The sequence below is a fragment of the Lepus europaeus genome, chromosome 19 (genome assembly GCF_033115175.1).
Source record: "Lepus europaeus isolate LE1 chromosome 19, mLepTim1.pri, whole genome shotgun sequence".
In the NCBI taxonomy this organism is placed as follows: Eukaryota; Metazoa; Chordata; class Mammalia; order Lagomorpha; family Leporidae; genus Lepus; species Lepus europaeus.
This window is the reverse complement of record NC_084845.1, coordinates 59,356,897-59,376,514: the sequence shown is the minus strand read 5'-3', so window position 1 is coordinate 59,376,514 and position 19,618 is coordinate 59,356,897. Positions and strand designations below refer to the sequence as shown.

Sequence of the window (19,618 nt, the reverse complement as noted above, 5' to 3'; positions counted from 1 at the left end):
CTTGTTAACTTCTCTAGGACTCTCTCACTGTTGAATACAGTCATTTCTGATTCAGAGAAAGCACGACTACATTTAGAAACATTTTAAACACATTCCACTTAAACTCTGAACAGTCAGAACAACAAAAAGCAAGTCATCCTTGGGTCCAACTCTCCAGCTCCTACCCGAGCTGACCAGTTTCCCTAGCCTAATGTAGCCAAGGTTACCAGTGTCTTCTCTGTCTGTGTAGAGGTATTTGATGGATAAGGAATCACATCTGCACGTGTATTCTTTCACTTGTACCATATGATAGCACACCATCCCACATTTCACTTCTCTCACAGGAGATCACTTAATGTCATGTTTACAGAGCTGCGGCAATCATGTTAGCAGCTGTGTTTTAGTCCATCAGATAATTCTGCTTCTGTCTCCATGACTATGCCATCTTGTACATTTTGCTATGTCTGTAGGATAAATTTCTGGGAGAGGAACTTCTAGATCAAAGGCTGTGGATATTTTAAATATTGATAGTTATGCCATACTGACTTCCAATGCACACTACCCAACATGGTAGGAGAGTGCCTGTTTCCACCTGTCCTCCCTGACATGGAGCATGGCTCAGTTTTTGAAAGGTTAAAGAAGGTATTTCACAATTTAAATGTGTCTTTAATTTGAATAAAGTTGAGCATATTTCCACATATTTATTTTTCTGTTAACTCTGTATTTCCTTTGCCTATTTTTCTGTTGAATTGTGGTTATTTTCCTTGTTTAATTGTAGAGGCTATTTTTAAAAATTATGTGTGTTTTTATTAAAGTTATATGTTGAGACACTACTGCAGAATTAGTGCAAGAAACAGCAGTTCTTTCAAAAACTATTTGAAAGGCACAGAGAGACACATGCACACATACTCATGAGAAATATATATCATATATATATACACACTCATGAGAAATATATATATATATATATATATATATATATACACACACACACACACATACATACACACACACTCATGAGAAATATATGCAGACCAGCCCAGGGTGAGCTCATTGCTTCCTGCCTTGTCCTGGTTCCGGTTTCTCAGTGGCTGGAGCTGGGCTTGCTGGTAAGGGCTTGGCTAACCCCTCATCTTGTTGAGTGTGACTTTTTTTTAAAAGATTTTATTTATTTATTTGATAGGTAGAGTTACAGAGAGAGAGAGAGAGAGAGAGAGAGAGAGAGAGATATCTTCCTTCCATTGGTTCACTCCCCAAATGGCTGCAAAGGCTGGAGCTGCACTGGTCCGAAGTCAGGAGCCAGAAGCCTCCTCCTGGTCTCCCATGCGAGTGCAGGGTCCCAAGCACCTGGGCCATCCTCCACTGCTTTCCCAGGCCACAGCAGAGAGCTGGACTGGAAGAGGAGCAGCTGGGACTAGAACTGGCACCCATATGGGATGCTGGTGCTGCAGGTGGAGGATTAACCAAATGAGCCACGGTGCCGGCCCTGAGTGTGACATTTTTTTGGAAAATTTTTTCCATTTTATTTGAAAGGCAGAGAGAGACACATACACACACACTCATGAGAAATATGTATAAATATATAAAAATATAAAATGGAAAATTTTTAAGTTTTTATTACCATCGGTAGGAAGTTACTGCTTTCTATAGATTAACTTGTTTGTAATGGGCAGGAGTGACAGGATTGTAACGAGCTGGAAGTGCCCATCAATGACAGTGTTATCGGAATTTGTTTATTACTGATTTTAAATGTTCTGTAGTCTGTCCTCGAGGCTTCCTGGCTCCTTTAGATTTTCCTGGACTGCAGTTAGGCAATGTGTTCCAATCCTCCCCTCCCACTCTCCCACACATGACCCCTCAGGGACTTCGGCCAGCCCTTGTCAGTTACCTCAGGGGTGACGGGCAGCAGGGACTTGTCACTCTCACACAGAAAGAAGGGTCCGCTTGTTGACAGCAACACGTTCACGGGCAGGGTGGAGACGTTCTTTATGACCACAGGCTGGTAATCAGGTTCCAGGATAGTGTTGGGCTTCTGGGGAAGGAGGAAAAGAGGAAGCAGACCAAGTTGCAGGAAACATGGAAAGCTTTGGCAACAGAAGTTTCGTATTCACTGTTAAACAACAGCATGGTGCACATGTGCTTTCCTTTTCTCTCTCTCTCTCTCTCTCTCTCTCCACACACACACACACACACACACACACGCCCCTAAATGCTTTCTTTCCCCCTTGCAGAGTTTTAGATAAGTTATGTGGACTGATGTATGGTGGACTACTGAAAAGTGACTGCACGACCCAGAGAACAGTGACCTTCCCCGAAGGCTGCAGCGTCACTGCAGATGGCTTTGAAGTGAAGAGGCCACACTTGGTTGGTTTTGGCAAGAGACCATTCAGAGTTCAGTGATGAGATGGAGCTGGAGCCTGGAGAAGCCATTCTATTTTAAAATGACCCCTTCTCTCTGGGTTGTCTCCCCAAGTATCAGCAGATAGAATCTGCCACTGAAAGTCCAGGACGCTTTCAGCTGACCTTTTCAGTCCCACAGGGATGTGGCTTCATCTCCGTGGCTTCTGAATGGCCAGACAGTCATAAAGCAGATCAACTTTGAGGAAACCATTAGAGAAACAGTCTTTCCATAGTCAGGGCTCGTGCCGTGACATTCTGATGTACCAAATGAGATGCACTGCCTTGAGCCAGAAGCGAGGAGACGGAATGTATAACCAGGTATCACAGCATTAATTCTGAATACTGAGCCCTAACAGGTCTCTTGCACATGCTGGGAAGTGAAGTTGCACTCTGTCGTCCCTGATGGGATTAACCGTGGGCAGGAAAGGAACCATGAAAGGCACCGTGCCACGATGGAGTTCAAGCTTCTGGCGTTTGGGGAAAGAAGAAAATGGAGAAAACAAATAAACGGGGAGTTGTGACTCAAGCCATTTTTTAACTCAATAAGAAGTTACTGCCAGATTCAAAATATATGCGTATTTTAATCTGCTGACAAACTCAAATAATAGACATTTGAGCATAAGTATATTTTTTCCTCCAAAAGACACAAGGCTAGAACGAGAGGAAAAGGAGCACCACACCCACATTTTTATGAGGGTTTACTGGCTGAGAAAATCTAATAAGAAACTAAGCCACATATTTAACATATAATGTCTTGCCCAGACAATATGTGAATATTGATATTCAATCAATATTCACTGAGTCTTCTCTGAACAGCTGCATTCAAAGAAAATATGTCACCAAGTTCAGTGCAGCTGTTGCCAATAATACCATTCGTGATTACTTAAGAAAGAAGAATTTAAAACAGAGCGATGAGACTCAGTGGTGGTAGTGGGGACTCTTGTGGTATTTTCTTTGGCCGCATCTCACGGGGCTGGTTAGCTTCAGGTTCACTGTGTTAGTTCAGCTTCCTGTCACTGAAACTCTCACTCTGCTTCTTCGGGGTCACCTTCTCCACCAGCCCGATAAGCCAGGGTCTTTGCTGTGACTTGGGTTTTGGAGCTGCCTGATATGCTGCAGGTGCCCCCAAAGTTCTTGGTTGATTTGAATTGAACTTGCACATCTCGTCTCCTCTATTCAACGAATAAGCTCCCTTATTCATCTCTCAGCAGCACCTCATTCATGGTGGCGTTCAGTGGACAGCCATTTGTTTTAATGAACAAAATAGTGTGGGATCCTTGGCCAGAACACATGGTCTTGAACATCCTCCTGCAGACCTCCGGGTAAAGCAAGGAACCCCAGTTGATTCTCCCACGGGTGGTTAGGCGCCACCATGCTCAGTACTTTGCTGTGCCAACACAGACCACATCATGGGACAACGGCTTCCATAATTAATGCTTGGTCTTCCCAGTAGGCTGTGAGATTTATTTGGAAGGGATTATTCCCACTCTTGCATCTTGGGCACCTGACACAGAGCCTGGTACATGATAAACCTGAATGAAGATTCCTCCCAGCAGCCGGCCTAACTCTCCAAATGAGTCAATCTGACCACGTCACTCGTTTCCCTGAATCCCTCCAATGGCTACCAGGAGGAAAGTCAAAGTTCCCAACAGGCCTCCCAGGCATGCCCCACGTCTGCTCCCTGCCCCCCTCTGAGGAGGGACCTCTGGCCAGTCTTGGCACAGTCCCTGTCTGAGGGGCCCTTTCGGTTCCTTATTCTGACCATGTCCTTTCCTGCCTCTGGTCCTCTGACTGAGCTGTTCCTTCTGCCAAAAATTCTTTCCTCCTCCCTCATCACAGATTAACTTCTATTTTTATTTCAATTCTCTGCTTGAGGCACTTTGCTCAAGGAATCTGTCCACAACTACAAAGAAGGACACAGCTCCTGAGATGAGCTTCCATACCACCTTTCGTATCTTCTTTGTAGCACTGTTTATCATTGCAATTGAAACAACGGTATATGGATAATCTGTTAGCGGTCTGGAATCTCAACCAGCCTCTGAGCTTTGAATATCTCAGTCTGATTCACCAGATTTTCAGCACCAACACAGCCCCTGACTCCGAACAGACATTCCACATGTGTCTGTTTTGAACGATAAATAATTCTAGCATGGAAATCTGCTTGGGAGCGCTTCATGGCCTCCTGTGACATCTCTGCCTCCCTGTCCTTCTGGCCCTGGCCTTGAGCAGCATCCATTCTCATCTCTCCCCTGTCTCCTGATTTCCAGGCTTTGAAAGTCATAGAAAGTCACGGACATAGACATCCACAGACATTAAAGTAATTGAATCCAACAATTTCAGTCAATTGTTTATTCTCCAGGAGTGCTAGATATTCTACGCAGCTTAGATCATAGCTCAGTTTCCTTCTGTGTATCACGGGAGAAGGGAACCCACTGTGCAGGGTATTGTGGGAAAAACAGAAAAATGTGTATAATGAATATGGCCTGACGACCAGCACACACAGATCCATAAGTGGTAGCACTTCTGATTTAGTGCTACAAGCATTAATGATTCTCCAATCCTTTCTCTACTGGGATGTTTATTTTACCTAGTTAAATGACCAACCAAAATGCATTTTCAGTGCACTGTGGTTTTCTACATCAGGGTTGATGGAAGTAGAATTTCTATAGCAATTTACATTTCAAAGAATTGGAGGCTTAGGTTCAGAATTTTTAGTTGAATATGTATTGGCTTCTGAAGCTTAAAAAGCACTAGCTGGATAATGGGTGTAACAGAATTGCCCTTAATTTAGTTTCCCAAATTAAACTGTGAACACGCTGACCCACAGCTAGCACACCCATCCCTCCCCAGCACGGCCCAACCGACCTTCTCCAGGCGGTAAACGAGCTGCTTGGTGGAGAGCTGGATAACAGGTGCAACAAACTCACAGATGATATTCACGGCCATCAGCAAGCTCTTTCCTTTCTGGGTCCCGATGACGGCGTGGCACACCAGCTTTTCTCTGACCATCTGCAGAGGAGATATACCAGCGCTTTTGGAACAGCCATAATTCAGAAAACTTAATGATCCACCAAGACCAAACTTATTCCCAGCTACCTGCCTGGGGATATAGGAGAAGAGCACAGTTTTCTGGACAGCGCATTTCAGGGAGTGCTGTCACACAGTTGTGTTCTGGTTGGTTAAACATGGCTTCAGTGGAATTTGTGTTTATTTCTAATGGCCTCAAGGGCACAATTTACATTCCATTTACACACACACACACACACACACACGTGATCTATTATGTGTCAGGAGTTGTGGGAGGGGCTGAGTATACAAAACAGTGATGAACAAGGCAGATAAAATCCTTTCTGAGTCTTATAGTTCAATGGTAGGTATGTGATTTCTTATCAAACTAGATAAAAACTGTGGTTGGAAAAGTTTTGCCTCTCAAACATAACGTATTTTAAAATTATGCATTAGAAACTAGTATTTCTTGGACCCAGGAAGGCTAGAGTTTTGTAAAGAAGAAAGGACCAAAAAGTGATTTGGTTTGGGATGCTAATGAATTCAGGTCTCTTCTCAATTATGTAGCATGATTTACAAGGATATTCAGGGAGACTTTTCGTAAAGCTTAAGCTGAATTTGGTCCCTGAAATAGCTCAGATTTAATGCCTTCAAAAATATGGCCAACTCATGGGAGCCGACGTTGTGGCATAATGGGTTAAGCCGTTGCCTGCAATGTCGGCATCTCATATGGACAAGTCCTGGCTGCTCCACTTCTGATCCAGCTTCCTGCTAATGTATCTGAGAAGGTAGCGGAGGATGGCCCAAGTGCTTGGGCCCTTGCACTCAAATGGGAGACCCTGAAGAAGCTCCCAGCTTCTTGCTTCAGTTTGGCACAGCCTGTCATGGTGGCCATTTGGGGAGTAAACCAGTGGATGGAAGACATCTCTCTCTCTCTCTCCCCCTCCCTCCCTAACTCTGCCTTTCAAATAAACAAACAAAAAAAAAAAATTAAAAAAAAAAAGGTCAACTCTTGATAACCACACTGTCAACTCACTCATAACCACCATCAGCTCTTCTCACAGGCTGGATGGGTCTGGAGAGAAGGCACTGTGCTCTATTCGTCTACATCCTCACTGCCTTGTACAGTGTTTGGATCCCCCAGACACAGGAGAGGACGTTACATACTCTATGCTCCATAAACAGAGGTAACTTTTTCTTTTCACTGAAAATGGGTTTTATGTGAATATGCACTGTGAAGAAATGCTGGTGTAAATGAAATAAAGTGCAATGTGTGATCCTGTAGAAGTGAAGAAGTGGGTCAGCTTTCTCATTTTGTGCTGGAAGATAGATTTCTTATTGCTTCCTCTTTTATGAGGAAAAAATTGATTATCACCTATTTTGGTGACAAAAGCAGGAAATTAATCAAGCTTCCTTTCTCATTCAGAGTCTGCATTTGGAGACTAGAATAAACTCTTAAGTAACTTCAAAACTCCTTTAAGGTTTTTGATGATTCCCAAACCCCACAAGGAAACAGAAATAAACAGACACATGGTTTGGATCTGTTTAAATGTTTAAGCAGAATGTATGTTGGTAAAGTGATTAAGAGCAGAGAACCAAGCATGCTGCTGCAGGTTAATGTGGCTCTTTCATTGATTTATAAAAAGATGGTGTCTTTTTTTTGTTGTTTTTTAATCTGAGAGGCAGATACACACACAGGGCAAGAGCATGACAGTGAGTGAGACAGAGTGTATGCTCCCATCCACTGGTTAACTCCCCAAATGCCTGCAATTGCTGGGGCTGGCCCAGGCCAAAGTTCTGAGCGGAGAACTCCATCCAGGCCTCTCACGTGGGTAGCAGAAGCCCAACTACTTGAGCCATCACCTGCTGCCTCCTAGGGTGTGTGTTAGCAGGAACCTGGAATCAAGAATAGAGTTGGAACTCAAAGCTGGGCACTGTGATGCAGGATGCAGGAATTGGGGGTGGGGAACCTTTGTTTCTGCCAAGGGCCATTTGGATATTTATAACACCATTTGTGAATGATACAAAGTTATCAACTTGAAACTTAGCCTGCTGTAGATTTACTGAATTTTGAGTTCTGCCTGCGGTTCTGGGACAGGGCCAGAAAAAACGATTTTGTGGGCCTTATATGGAGTATGGGCCAAATGTTCTCCACCCCCACCCCACTGCCAGGCCAAATGTCCATCCCAAAATGGCATCTTTAAATGTGATGCAGCCTGGGATGGAAGAAACCAGAGGTGTCCTGATACCTGTATAGTAGAGGCGGCCCAGAATGTCTATAAAAATACCATTTTGGAATAAATATTAAATTACTGTTGCTAAGGATTAATGGGAAAACTTGTTTTGGCTAAAAATTGGCTGTTCCTCTTCCAGAGACTTGCTGGCTGGTTACTGACCATAGGAATGAAAATCTGCTTCAAAAGGCCCTTTAAGGTTGGGTTCATGCTAGCTACAGAAACAAACAGAAGACTGAGCGGGGCTGAACCTTGAAAGCAATGGATGCTGCCATGGCAACTCAGTGCTGTTAGAAATTCTTGAGAAACACATCCTTTCTCAGATAAACACCAAGGGACTTTTCTAAGAAATAGATGTGGTATGGCAAAGATTTATTTAGGAGAAAAATCACTTCCAAATGCGTTGTCCTCTCACCCTGGGAACAGCAGAGTAGCCTTCAAGTGTCACGTCGATTGTCTGGCCTGGGTGCAGCTCCATCCTGACGGGGTGGAGCTGAAACACGGGGCTGTGTGCATTCCCCGGCTTCTGGGAGCAGTGGGGCTGGGGCAGACCATCAGCAAATCTCTTTTTAACCTGTCCCTTCTGTTTCAGCTTGTCTTGTGGACAGAAATCATCGTTCATCCAGAACAACTGTTGGACCCGACGTCCCTTGTTGGTCAACTTGAAGTGGTAATAATGAGGATCCAGGCTAGGAAAGAAGAGGCAGATATTGAGGGGGACTCAATTGAGGGTTGTTCTGGTCAGCGCTATATACTCTTGGGATTTACTCCTTGAGATGTGATTTAGAAATGAGTAACAAGGTAAGACATTCATTTTAAACAATGTAAGAAAACGAGGTTCTGATGCCACTAGGAACAGCCATACTGATAGAACAGGTGGACACCACTCAAGGGGCCAATTCACTTGCAGTCTTGAACCTCAGTTTGGTCCTAGAGTTGCCACTGTCAGGGGTGATGGGAAAGCAACCCCATCTATCCTCAGTCTTCCCCAACAGGTCAAACATACCGCAGGACATATGACACAGATCATGTGATAAACACTCTAATTTACAAGAAACGGTTCTAAGGTGTGGAAGGAAAGCAAAATAGCTAATGAAGGAGAAGCAGAGTTCAAATTGTGTTGACTGAATTTCTACTGAGCGAGTGACGTGCCTTGTGAGGCAGACTCATCTCAAAGGACAGTCCGAGGAAAAACAATGGGTACTCTTTAAGTCTTAACAGAATCCGGTGCCCCGACCGGGACTAGAATCCGGTATACCGGTGCCACAAGGTGGAGGATTAGCCTATTGAGCCATGGCGCTGGCCAACACAGCAGGGTCTTGAACTGGCACCCATATGGGATGCCAGTGCTTCAGGCCAGGGTGTTAACCCACTGCGCCACAGTGCCAGCCCCGGGATTTTTAAAAGCTGAGTTTTTTCAGGGTAAAACAATTCACCCTAGTACTGTTTTCTTTTTTAAAAGTTTTATTAGGCTTTAAGATTTCATCCTATTTCTTCCTCTTTAGGAAGCCACATTATAGCTAATCGATGGGTGGAAGCATCAAACAAATCATCAGAAGAAATATCTGTCAGCTGTCAGGTTGAACCCTATTTATATAAATATGTGTCCAAGGGGCATACTCACTGGAGTATCTTTTCCTGGTAGTTTAACTTCACAGCTAATGGTAAGCTTTTGTGGCAAATATATAATATATGCTACTTATTAATGAGGTATACTTATTCGAAGTATATCTTTCAATAATGATAGCAACTCCATCATCATAAGTATATTTACTCCCATTTAATACGTAAAGAAATAGAAGCCCTGATAATGTAAGGGAATTGCCCAAAAATATGTAATCAGAGGGGTGGCATATAGGTGTTTTTTTGCTTTTTTTTTAGAGCAAGGGTTGGAGAATTCTTTCTCTAAAGAGCTGAATGATAAGTATTTCAGGCCTTTTGGGCCACTTGGTCTCATCATAATTACTCAGCTTTCTGTTGTAGTATGAAAGTAGCTATGGACATACTGGCTGTGTGCCAATAAAACTTTATTTACAGAAACAGAGAATGGGCTGTAAATTTTCCACTCCTTGCTTTTGAGGATTCTTCTGCTAATGCAAGCATCATGGTTTTATGTAAACAAACAAACAATAAATTTAGGCAAAGGGAAAATTAGCAGCTAAAAGCCACATTTGCTTATACATTCCTAGAAAACTGTTAGCTAACCCTTTAATTCCAGACAAGTGTCAAAGCATCCTTTAGGGGCCACTTGACACTATTTGTAGACTAGGAATGTAATTTGGTCTAGTTTGCAATATATCATTTTCTATAATGTATCTGAGTGCACTTAAAGAAATTTGAAAACAGAAGCACCGGTATGCAGTAACAAAATGCCCTAACTTGGCCGGCACCACGGCTCACTAAGCTAACCCTCCACCTGTGGCCCCGGCACCCCGGGTTCTAGTCCCTGTTGGGGCGCCAGATTCTGTCCTGGTTGCCCCTCTTCCAGGCCAGCTCTCTGCTGTGGCCCAGGAGTGCAGTGGAGGATGGCCCAAGTGCTTGGGCCCTGTACCCACATGGAAGACCAGGAGAAGCACCTTGCTCCTGGCTTCGGATCAGTGCGGTGCGCCGGCTGCAGCGCGCCGGCCTCAGTGGCTATTGAGGGGTGAACCAATGGAAAAGGAAGACCTTTCTCTCTGTCTCTCTCTCTGTCTACTCTGCCTGTCAAAAAAACAAAAACAAAATGCCCTAACTTGTGGCCAAGAGACAGGCAGAGAGAATTTTTATGCATGGATGACTCAAAAAATACAGTGGTCTAAAAACATGCAGTTCAATTCTCTGGCTTGTCTGTTAGTTCATTCACTGTTGGTTTCTGGTGTTTTCAGCCAAGTCTCCTGTTTTATAGATGGAGCAGAAGAAAGGAGGCACGCATGAAATTGTGGGGAGTGCTTCTGATCATGGCCGGTCACACCTTCTCCAAGCATACTGCACCTGGCTCAGTTTCAGGGTCGGTTACACCAGAAGGCGGGAGCGCTACCTTTCTAACATCTGTTCACAGCACTGCAACAGTCATGTGTAAATTTAACCGACCCTGAGGGCTCACTAGTGATGACTGATGACTCTTACAAGGAACCGGGAGTGAACCTCCACCTATATCCTGTATTCTTAGCACTCAAACTTCATGTCTTCTAATATACATATTTACATTGTTTTGCTCAGTGGTATATCTGGTGTATCTCCTTGTATTTAAATATCGAGACCTCCTAGATTTTCCTAGAGGATCAGGTGAAGCCAAATGCAACCATCTCAACTGTTGGTGCTAGGGTAGGGAGGCAAGGAAAGGACGTAACATCAAAAGAAGCTACTGGTGGGGCCAGCACCGTGGTGAAGAGGGTAAAGCTGCCACCTGCGGTGCCAGAATCTCATATGGGTGCCCGTTTAAGTCCCAGCTGTTCCACTTCCCATCCAACTCTGCAATGGCCTGGGAAAACAGTGGAAGGTGGCCCAAGTCCTTAGCCCTTGCATCCCCATAGAAGCCCCAGAAGAAGCTCTTGGTTCCTGGCTTTGGATTGGCACAGCTCCAGCAATTGCAGCCATCTGGGGACTGAACCAGTGGGTGGAAGACTCTCTCTTTATCTGCCTCTGCAACTCTACCTTTGAAATAAATAAATAAATCTTTGAAAAAAACACTTGAAATTAACATTAATATTTAAAATAATTTTAAAGAAGAAGCTGGCTTTGTAATACCTGATAAGATAAATTTACAATACTGTTTTTCCTTCCTACATAAACTCTACTTAGGTTACCACTAAGATGTACTCGTACCTACATTTTCTACACTCGTGCAGAGGGATTAGCAGTATACTGGAAATGAAGAGGAAAATTGAGGTTGAGATTCTGAATTCGTCACAGGGAAACACTGTAAGTTTCCCACAAGCCATCTCTTCTCTAGGGTAGAGGGATGCAGGTGGAGGATACATCCAAGCTATGACCAGAACATACCTTCTTGTGGCTGATGCACCCAATGGGGAGAGGGAAGAGGAGGGCAGAAAGGGAGAGGAGCTAAGGAGGCTAGTCCTAGTCACTTAAAGCAGACGTGCAACTCAGCTTACGCAACATATGTCACATCTTTAAAAATCAGTTCACGATATTCCCCTACCTAAAATGCGCCCCCAAATTGAGTTCTGGAGCAAAGGGCTTATCTGAAACAATGGTGGAACCGATTCCTGAAGCCTGGACAGGAATCCGATAGGTGTTGCTATTTTCAATGTCCAAGATGACTGTGTCTTTGAATGTCATTACATCATTCAGGTTGGCGGTCACTGCCAGTTGAAAATCCGCTTCTGGGGGAACCATGCCTTCCGTGGGTTCAACTGTCCATAGGGAATTTTTGTGTGCCTGCAACATAAGACTGCAAGTTAACAGGGAAGATATTCTTGGCTCTTCATTCTGCACATGTCAAAGCCCTCTACACTTCAAATGACTGGCACCATGGAATTCAACATCAGAGACAAACATTATTTTTTCGAATCAAAGCAGCTGGATGTTTGTTGGCTTTTCTTTTTTTTTCAAAAAAGGCATCAGATTCTGAAGAGCAAACCTGCGACTCTACTTTTGAATGCTCTCTGAAGATTCTTTACATCTCTTTCCCAAGATGACAGCCCAGTTCTCTAACAAGCTTATACTAATTATCTGCTCTAATCTCCAAATTCTGAGATACCAACAAAAGATGTAGCTTTTTTCCCCATGGAATTTGAAATTTTTAAAAGAAATGCCTTTCAAATGTAAAGTTTCTAATGTTTTAGAAACAGCCAGCTTCAATTAATAAACACAATACAGGGAGTCACCCTGATTTGTAGTTTCAAAATAATTAACAGAATTTCCTTAACTAAAATCCCAAGGTTATTTTGAATTAGATGATAGGAAGTGACTCCCACCAGTCTGTTGCTTTTAATTGCTTAGATCTTCACAGCTCACCTCTCTTCCTCCTTAAGTTCTTTGGCAAAATAATATCTCTCACTGATGCCTTCTATAACCATCACATTTTCGTTACTTACTTAACTTTTACTTATTTATTCTGAAGGTAGAGAGACAGAGAGGGATAGAGACACAGAGAGGGATAGATGGAGAGAGAGAGAGAAACAGAGCGAACTCCCATCCACTGGCTCATGCCCCAGATGCCTGCAATGCTCTGGGCGTGAGGCTGAAGCAAGAAGCTGGGAATTCAATCCAGGTCTCCCACAGGGCAAGAATCTGATCATGTAGGTCACCACGGCTGCCTCCTAGGGTTCGCATTTGCAGGGAACTGGAGTCAGAAGCTGAAGACTATTGAACCCAGGAACCCCAATATGTGATGAGTGCATCTTAACCACTAGGTCAAATGCCTACTCCAAACCATCGTGTTTCAAATTGCAAACCCTCCCCCAGCACTCCTGGTCACCTTTATCTCGTTCTATTCTTTCCTCACCAGCATCTTCTAGCATAATCCATCATTTAATATTTATCATGCTTACTGTCTGTCTCTTGCACTAGACTATCAGCTCTGGGATTTTTGCCTTTTCTTTTTTTTTTTTTAACTTTTATTTAATGAATATAAATTTCCAGTGTACAGCTTATGGATTACAGTGGCTTTCCCCTCCCATAACTTCCCTCCCACCCGCAACCCTCCCCTCTCCCGCTCCCTCTCCCCTTCCATTTGCATCAAGATTCATTTTCAATTCTCTTTATATACAGAAGATCAATTTAGTATAAAGGTTTCAACAGTTTGCACCCACATAGACACACAAAGTGAAACATACTGTTTGAGTACTAGTTATAGCATCAAATCAAAATGTACAGCACATTAAGGACAGAGATCCCACATGAGGAGCAAGTGCACAGTGGCTCCTGTTGTTGACCCAACAAATTGACACTCTAGTTTATGGCACCAGTAACCACCCTAGGCTGTCGTCATGAGTTGCCAAGGCTATGGAAGCCATCCAAGTTTGCCGACTCTGATCATATTTAGACAAGGTCATAAAAGACAGGGTGAGGATAGTAACCAATGATCCTAAGGGTGGCATTAACCAGGTTTGAACAATTATACAGCATTAAGTGGGGAAGAGGACCATCAGTACACACAGGTTGGGAATAGAGCCATTGGTGGTAGAGTAGAGGTTATGATTACGAAGGAATGAGGCCCAAGTACGCTAGACAGGGTCTAGAACAAAGGACAGTCATTATTAGAGGACCCAAGAAAGGTGCTGTCTAAGCTACAATTAAGTTTTCTGATTGAAAGGCAAATAGAACCTGATAGAAGGGGCTTGATAATAATCTGGTGGGCTTTAGGCCTTGTAAGTTAAGAGGCCCAGACCTACCTATCTCTTCACATGGGGTATATCCTAAGGGAGGTGTGAACCTCCTAGGGGAAGGCACTCTGTTGACTTTCATTACTTGGCTGGCCTGGGAGGAGAGCTGGCCAGGTAAAGGCAGGTGGCATCTCTAACAGGAAATTTACAGTTCTGCCTGCAATGTTGCTGACCCTACTTGACCACACCCTCAGCTGCAGTGGTCACTTTGGAAGTTGGGCTGAGTGAAGGGCTTTTCAGCTTGGAGCCAATAAGATCTGTGGCTCTGACCTGGGCATCCTTCGACTCCAGGGCAGGTCCATTTCCAGTGATCCAACTCTTGGCAGAGCTGCCAGGGCTCTTCACAAGCTGACTTCTGCTGAAGCCCAGGCTTACCACATTGAAAGCCACTGCAGTGGACTGGCCTGTTGGGTCTCCTTGAGGGCAGATCACTGTATAGATCAGCCATTAATAGGCCTGCCACCCATTGCTTCTGATGCCTAGCTTTCTTTTCCTCCTGGTTTGTGTTAAAGCAGACCAGAGGATGCAAGTCAAGGGAGTGCCCATGTCCCAGCTCTAATCTTCGGTGGCCTGAACTACAAGTCTATAGTCACAGGCATGTTCTGTAGTACTTTTTCTAAGGTAGACAATGCCCATGAGGAAAATTATATTCTCACTTTAAAACTTTCTTTCCCTTTGGTCTGAAAGGGAGGTTTTTTCTACTTACTGTATACTTTGCTGATGGCGAAGTGAATCTAGCTATGAGATTATTATTTAAGTTCTTATTTTGGCTATGCTATTACAGAAAAATGTTATCCATCTCTTTTATAAGGTCTAAAGATTAAATTGTGCGTCCTACAGATTCCTTCATAATAGAATTAGTTTCCTACCTTGAAGAGAATAGAGAAATGAAAGAACAAGTTGGGCTTAGAAAAGAGAAATGAGGGAGCAAGTCCTAGATCGCTTGCTGACAATAGCAATATCACATGAATACTTAGCAAACAGTTTCAACCATTAGATAACAACTTAAGAAAACATTTACCGGAAGGTCCAATGCCTTCTATAAATTTTAAGAATCATGTATTTGAAAACACCTCTTAAATATCTAACATGGTGTAGTTTGTTTAACCAGCAAACTTAAGCACAACCATATAAAATGTTTTTAGTTTCTTTCTACCAACAAGTTTAAAACATATGATACACAGATTCAGGTCACTCAAATTAAAATGTATCTTTGATTGATTTTAGCAGCTTAAATTTATGGACAATCTTATCTATAAGCCATTTAAAATAAGACTCTTAATAAAATTTCCCCATGTGGACATACAATATGTACACACATATAACATAGCATAATAGACCAATATAGCATTTTTAATAATAGCTTTTAAAATCTTTAACTCTTTTTGTAGATTGCCAATTGATTTGAATTGCTTTTTTAGTAACCTCAGTTAACCATACTTTCTCTCAGTTGGTACTGTTAATACATTATTGGCTTCATCTGTTTACAGAGCCATCCCAAAGTACTGAATACAATGGAAGTGGCTGGAAAAAGTCCATAGGAACCCATAGGAGGACAGCTACACACAGAACCAACAACGCTTTAGTTTTATGAGCAGCAAATCATATATAACTGTGGATGACAAAAGACTTTAAGTCGCCATGTTTAAAATTATAAACTCATAGACCAAATTTGATCTTGTTACAAGGTGATTATTCAAATCTTTGAAAATAAGCACATATTTACATAACCCATAGCTCTTAATAAAAATTCAGCTGTTTTTGAACAATTAGCATTTTACAGACATCAAGAGAACATAATAGATTACTTTAACACATTGCTTTAACAGAGCATCAGAGTTTAATTCTATGTCAAAGAGAAATTGAGCTTCCTGTGATCTTTTGCTGTGAGGTTTCCTTCCTTTACCTTCTTTCATATTGGTGACCATGTTTCTGTGTTTCTGTGTGTAACACATCTTTAAGCATCTTTTGCAGGGCAGGATGAGTGGCAACAAATTCTTTCAGTTTCTGTTTGCTATGAAAAGTCTTAATTTCACCTTCATTCACAAATGAGAGCTTTGCAGGATATAGTATTCTGGGCTGGCAGTTGTTCTCTCTTAGTACCTGGGCTATGTCTCGCCATTCCCTTCTAGCTTGTAGGGTTTCTGATGAGAAGTCTGCTGTGAGTCTAATTGGAGATCCTCTAAGAGTAATCTGACGTTTCTCTCTTGCACATTTTAGGATCTTTTCTTTGTGTTTCACTGTGGTGAGTTTGATTACAACATGTCGTGGTGAGGATCTCTTTTGGTCATGTTTATTAGGGGTTCTATGAGCTTCCTGTACTAAGATGCCTCTGTCCTTCTCCAAACCTGGGAAATTCTCTGCTAGTATCTCACTGAAAATGCCTTCTAATTCTTTCTCCCTCTCCATGCCTTCAGGAACTCCTAGAACTCGAATGTTGGGTTTTTTAATAGTATCCTGTAGATTCCCGACAATATTTTTTAGATTTCTGATTTCTTCTTCTTTTCTTTGGTTTGCCTGTTTCCTTTCCTGTTCTCTGTCTTCTAAGTCCGATATTCTCTCTTCTGCTTCACCCATTCTGTTTTTAAGGCTCTCTAATGTGTTTGTCATTTGATCTATTGAATTCTTCATTTCATTATGATTTCTCGTCACTATCAGAGTTTCTTGTTCCACTAGTTGTTTCATTTCGAGTCCTCCTTAATTTTTCATTTTCACGAGAGAGATTTTCTATCTTGTCCATGAAGGATTTCTGTAGTTCAAGAATTTGTTTTTGAGAAGTTCTTAATGTTCTTATCAATTTTTTGAGATCCGCTTCTTGTATTTCTTCGATCTCATTATCTTCATAATTTTGCATTGGGGTGTCTTTTTCATTTTGGGGCGTCATAGTGTCTTCCTTGTTCTTGTTAGCTTGGTTTTTGCGTTTGTTGTTTGGCATGTTGGAGATATTTGGTTTCTTCACTGTGGTGTTTTTTCTTGTTACACTATGGCTCTATATTAAGTGGACTGTCTGCTTTCGGTGGAGCCTTAGAGGCTTGAGATGAGTGTGGACTGAGAGCTGTGTTTGGTTCTTCAGGGCTGAGGGTGTGTCAAAGATGACACTCCCAGGTTAGGCGTGGTAAATCTCTCTTTCTTTTTTTTTTTTTTTTGATTCAAAAGGGAAGTAATTCCGCACAGCTGAACGTACTTGGAGGTAGTTAGCAGGCAAATGATATACCCACAGGAGCCAGAGATTGGAAGCTCTTTCCCAAGGACCACACAGGGAATCTCTGCTGCCCTCAGTGTGGGCTCCAATTCTCCTGCAGTCTCCCACTGGGTTGCCAAGTTAGATGCTAATCTCCTGTTATTTCACCCCTCCCCCCAGAGTCAGGTTTTTCTGCTAGGCTCAGGGCCGGTGTAGACCTGAGGTCGCCCTGCTTATGACGTATCTCCAAAATGGCGCCTGCTCTTTGTCTTGCTCGCCTTTGAGAGGTGAGCGGAGAGCGAGAGACTCGTGTCCGTATCGGTCACTTTTTTTTTTCCTCTCTCTCTTCTGGTTAGCCTGGTGAACTTTTCCCAACGGAGTTTCAAGCCTCGTTCCCTCTAGCCTCCTCTTTCCGCTTGCCCGCTGGTGTCTCGGGCTATGGAGGTTCGGCTCACCTCGCGTTCCAGCGCTGGTGCGTTGAGTCTGCCGCTGGTGTCCCAAACTTCGGCTCCCACGCTCTCCACGCAGGTCCACTGTGAATCACTAGTTCCGGAAGAGTTTCCGCTGCTGTTTCTTCCCCTACTCTTCCTTGACCCTGCAGTATCTCCACTTATATTAACGTGTGTCTTGACGAACTATCAATGTGCTTCCTTCCTATTCCGCCATCTTGCCGCTCTATCTTTTGCCTTTTCTATTACTTACTCATATGTCCTCAGCATTTATAACTGTGCCTGGTATATAGCAGGTGCTTGATAAATATTTAGTAATCGAATGAATATCTTTTAATCTCTTTTAATCAAACCCTTTGATGATAGTAAATTGTCTTAGGTTTTACCTACTCAAATTATTATTATTATTATTGTTACTTTGGAAATTCTACTCATCAGTATTTGTTCTACTCTACTGAAGCAATATCAGACAAATTGAAACTATCTCTTTTGCTTAGTAGCCCTTAAAATCCTGCTTCCCGACTGCAGAAGAAAATCTCAGATGGCACAATGAGGCTCCAAAGTTAAGTTGAAAATTTGGTTAAGGTGTCCATATAGTGACTCATGCATAGGCATTTTATTTAAGGATAACTTCTACTTCCTTGGTGGCAATCTATTTCTCCAGGCTGCTTGTTTTCTGTCTTTGAATGTTTCCAGCACAGGTCCACCAAAAGGCCATCTATGTGCATGGGTTTATTTTTGCATCCTGCTTGGAATTTAATATCCTTCTTGAATCTGTAGTTTGATATTTTTATTTCTGAAAAATTCCCAGCCATTGTCTGTTTAAACATTGCTTTCTCCCTCTCCTATTTTTGTAGGACTCCAATTATATATGTGCGTGACTTCCTATTGTACCTTCTGTCTCTTAGCCTCTTGTCTGAATTTTCTTTTGTTTTCTGCTTCATTTTGCAAGGTTCCTTCTGAGTTACCTTCCAGTTCACTAATTTTTCTACATCTGGGTGTGCTATGCTGTTAAGCACATCTGTTATGTTCTTAATTTTGGTTTTTGTATTTTGAATTCAATTCTTGGTATTTTGGATTATTTTTATAAGGTTCAGTCTTTTGAGAGCTCTTATAATTCTGATTATGGCACTCAACTTTTTATTAGCCACTCTTAACTAGTCCCCTCTTGTTATCTGCAAACTTGATGAGAAAAAGTTTCTGAGGACTTTTCAAGTACAGTAAATCTAGCAAATACTTATGACTCTGAGGCTAGGTGTTGTGGGAGACACTGAAATGCCCAAAACACATTTTCTTCCCCCAAGGATCCTGCAGTAATGACATTCAAGGAGATCAACATGTAAACAAGAAATGCAAATCAGGAGGCTGGGGTGAAAGTGCCTCTGGGAAATCGAGGTTGCTCTTCTAGAGCAGAGGATGTTGAAATCCTTTTGAAGCAAATGCACCACACACATTCCCTCTTCCCTTCAAATGTGAAACCGGGCTTAACTGACAGGTGGTGTGATTCCTAATTGTATTGTGCTATTGATTAATAAAATTCTAATTTACTCAAATTGCATATATAAGTATTTAAAAATTAATAAAGCACACCCTTTCCCTATTTTGGTTGCTATACCATTTGAATCAATTCTGACAGTCCCATTTGATTTTGAGAAAGATATTACTCAGAAATAATCAGGTGGGTTAATCTTAAGGGAAAATATGTAGTAATAATCAATATAATACATTGGGAAAAGGCTGAAAGAGAAGAGACGTGGCGGTCATCCTGAAACTTCCGGGACAGTTACAGACAGGAAGAGTCAAGCTCTGCAGGTCGCTGGAGGAAAAGCTCACTTACTCCCTCAGTTACTGTCCTGAGCTCCTCCAACTCCTCTGAGCATGGTGGCCCAGAAGCAGCCCTCCAAGGACAAGCACACAGAGGGAAACAACACATTTAAACACAACTGTAACATTTTCTCTTTGAGCTGACTCTAGAGGACATTCTCGTCTAAAATTATCCTTCTCCCATATAATTTCTATGGTGTGCTTGTAGTGAAAAGGGAA

General features: G+C 42.5%; 1 protein-coding gene across 1 annotated transcript in view; it reads right to left on the bottom strand.

Annotated features, from left to right (window-relative positions):
• The window catches only part of HYDIN (HYDIN axonemal central pair apparatus protein), a 355,254-nt gene that overhangs the window by 173,270 nt on the left and 162,366 nt on the right, over positions 1-19,618 (bottom strand). The window contains exons 18-21 of the mRNA XM_062176574.1: positions 11,758-11,996; positions 8,035-8,308; positions 5,245-5,388; positions 1,868-2,011 (exon numbers count right to left, since the gene is read on the bottom strand). Of these exons, the coding sequence (XP_062032558.1) occupies positions 1,868-2,011; positions 5,245-5,388; positions 8,035-8,308; positions 11,758-11,996 (801 nt within the window). The remainder of the gene's footprint in view (positions 1-1,867; positions 2,012-5,244; positions 5,389-8,034; positions 8,309-11,757; positions 11,997-19,618) is intronic.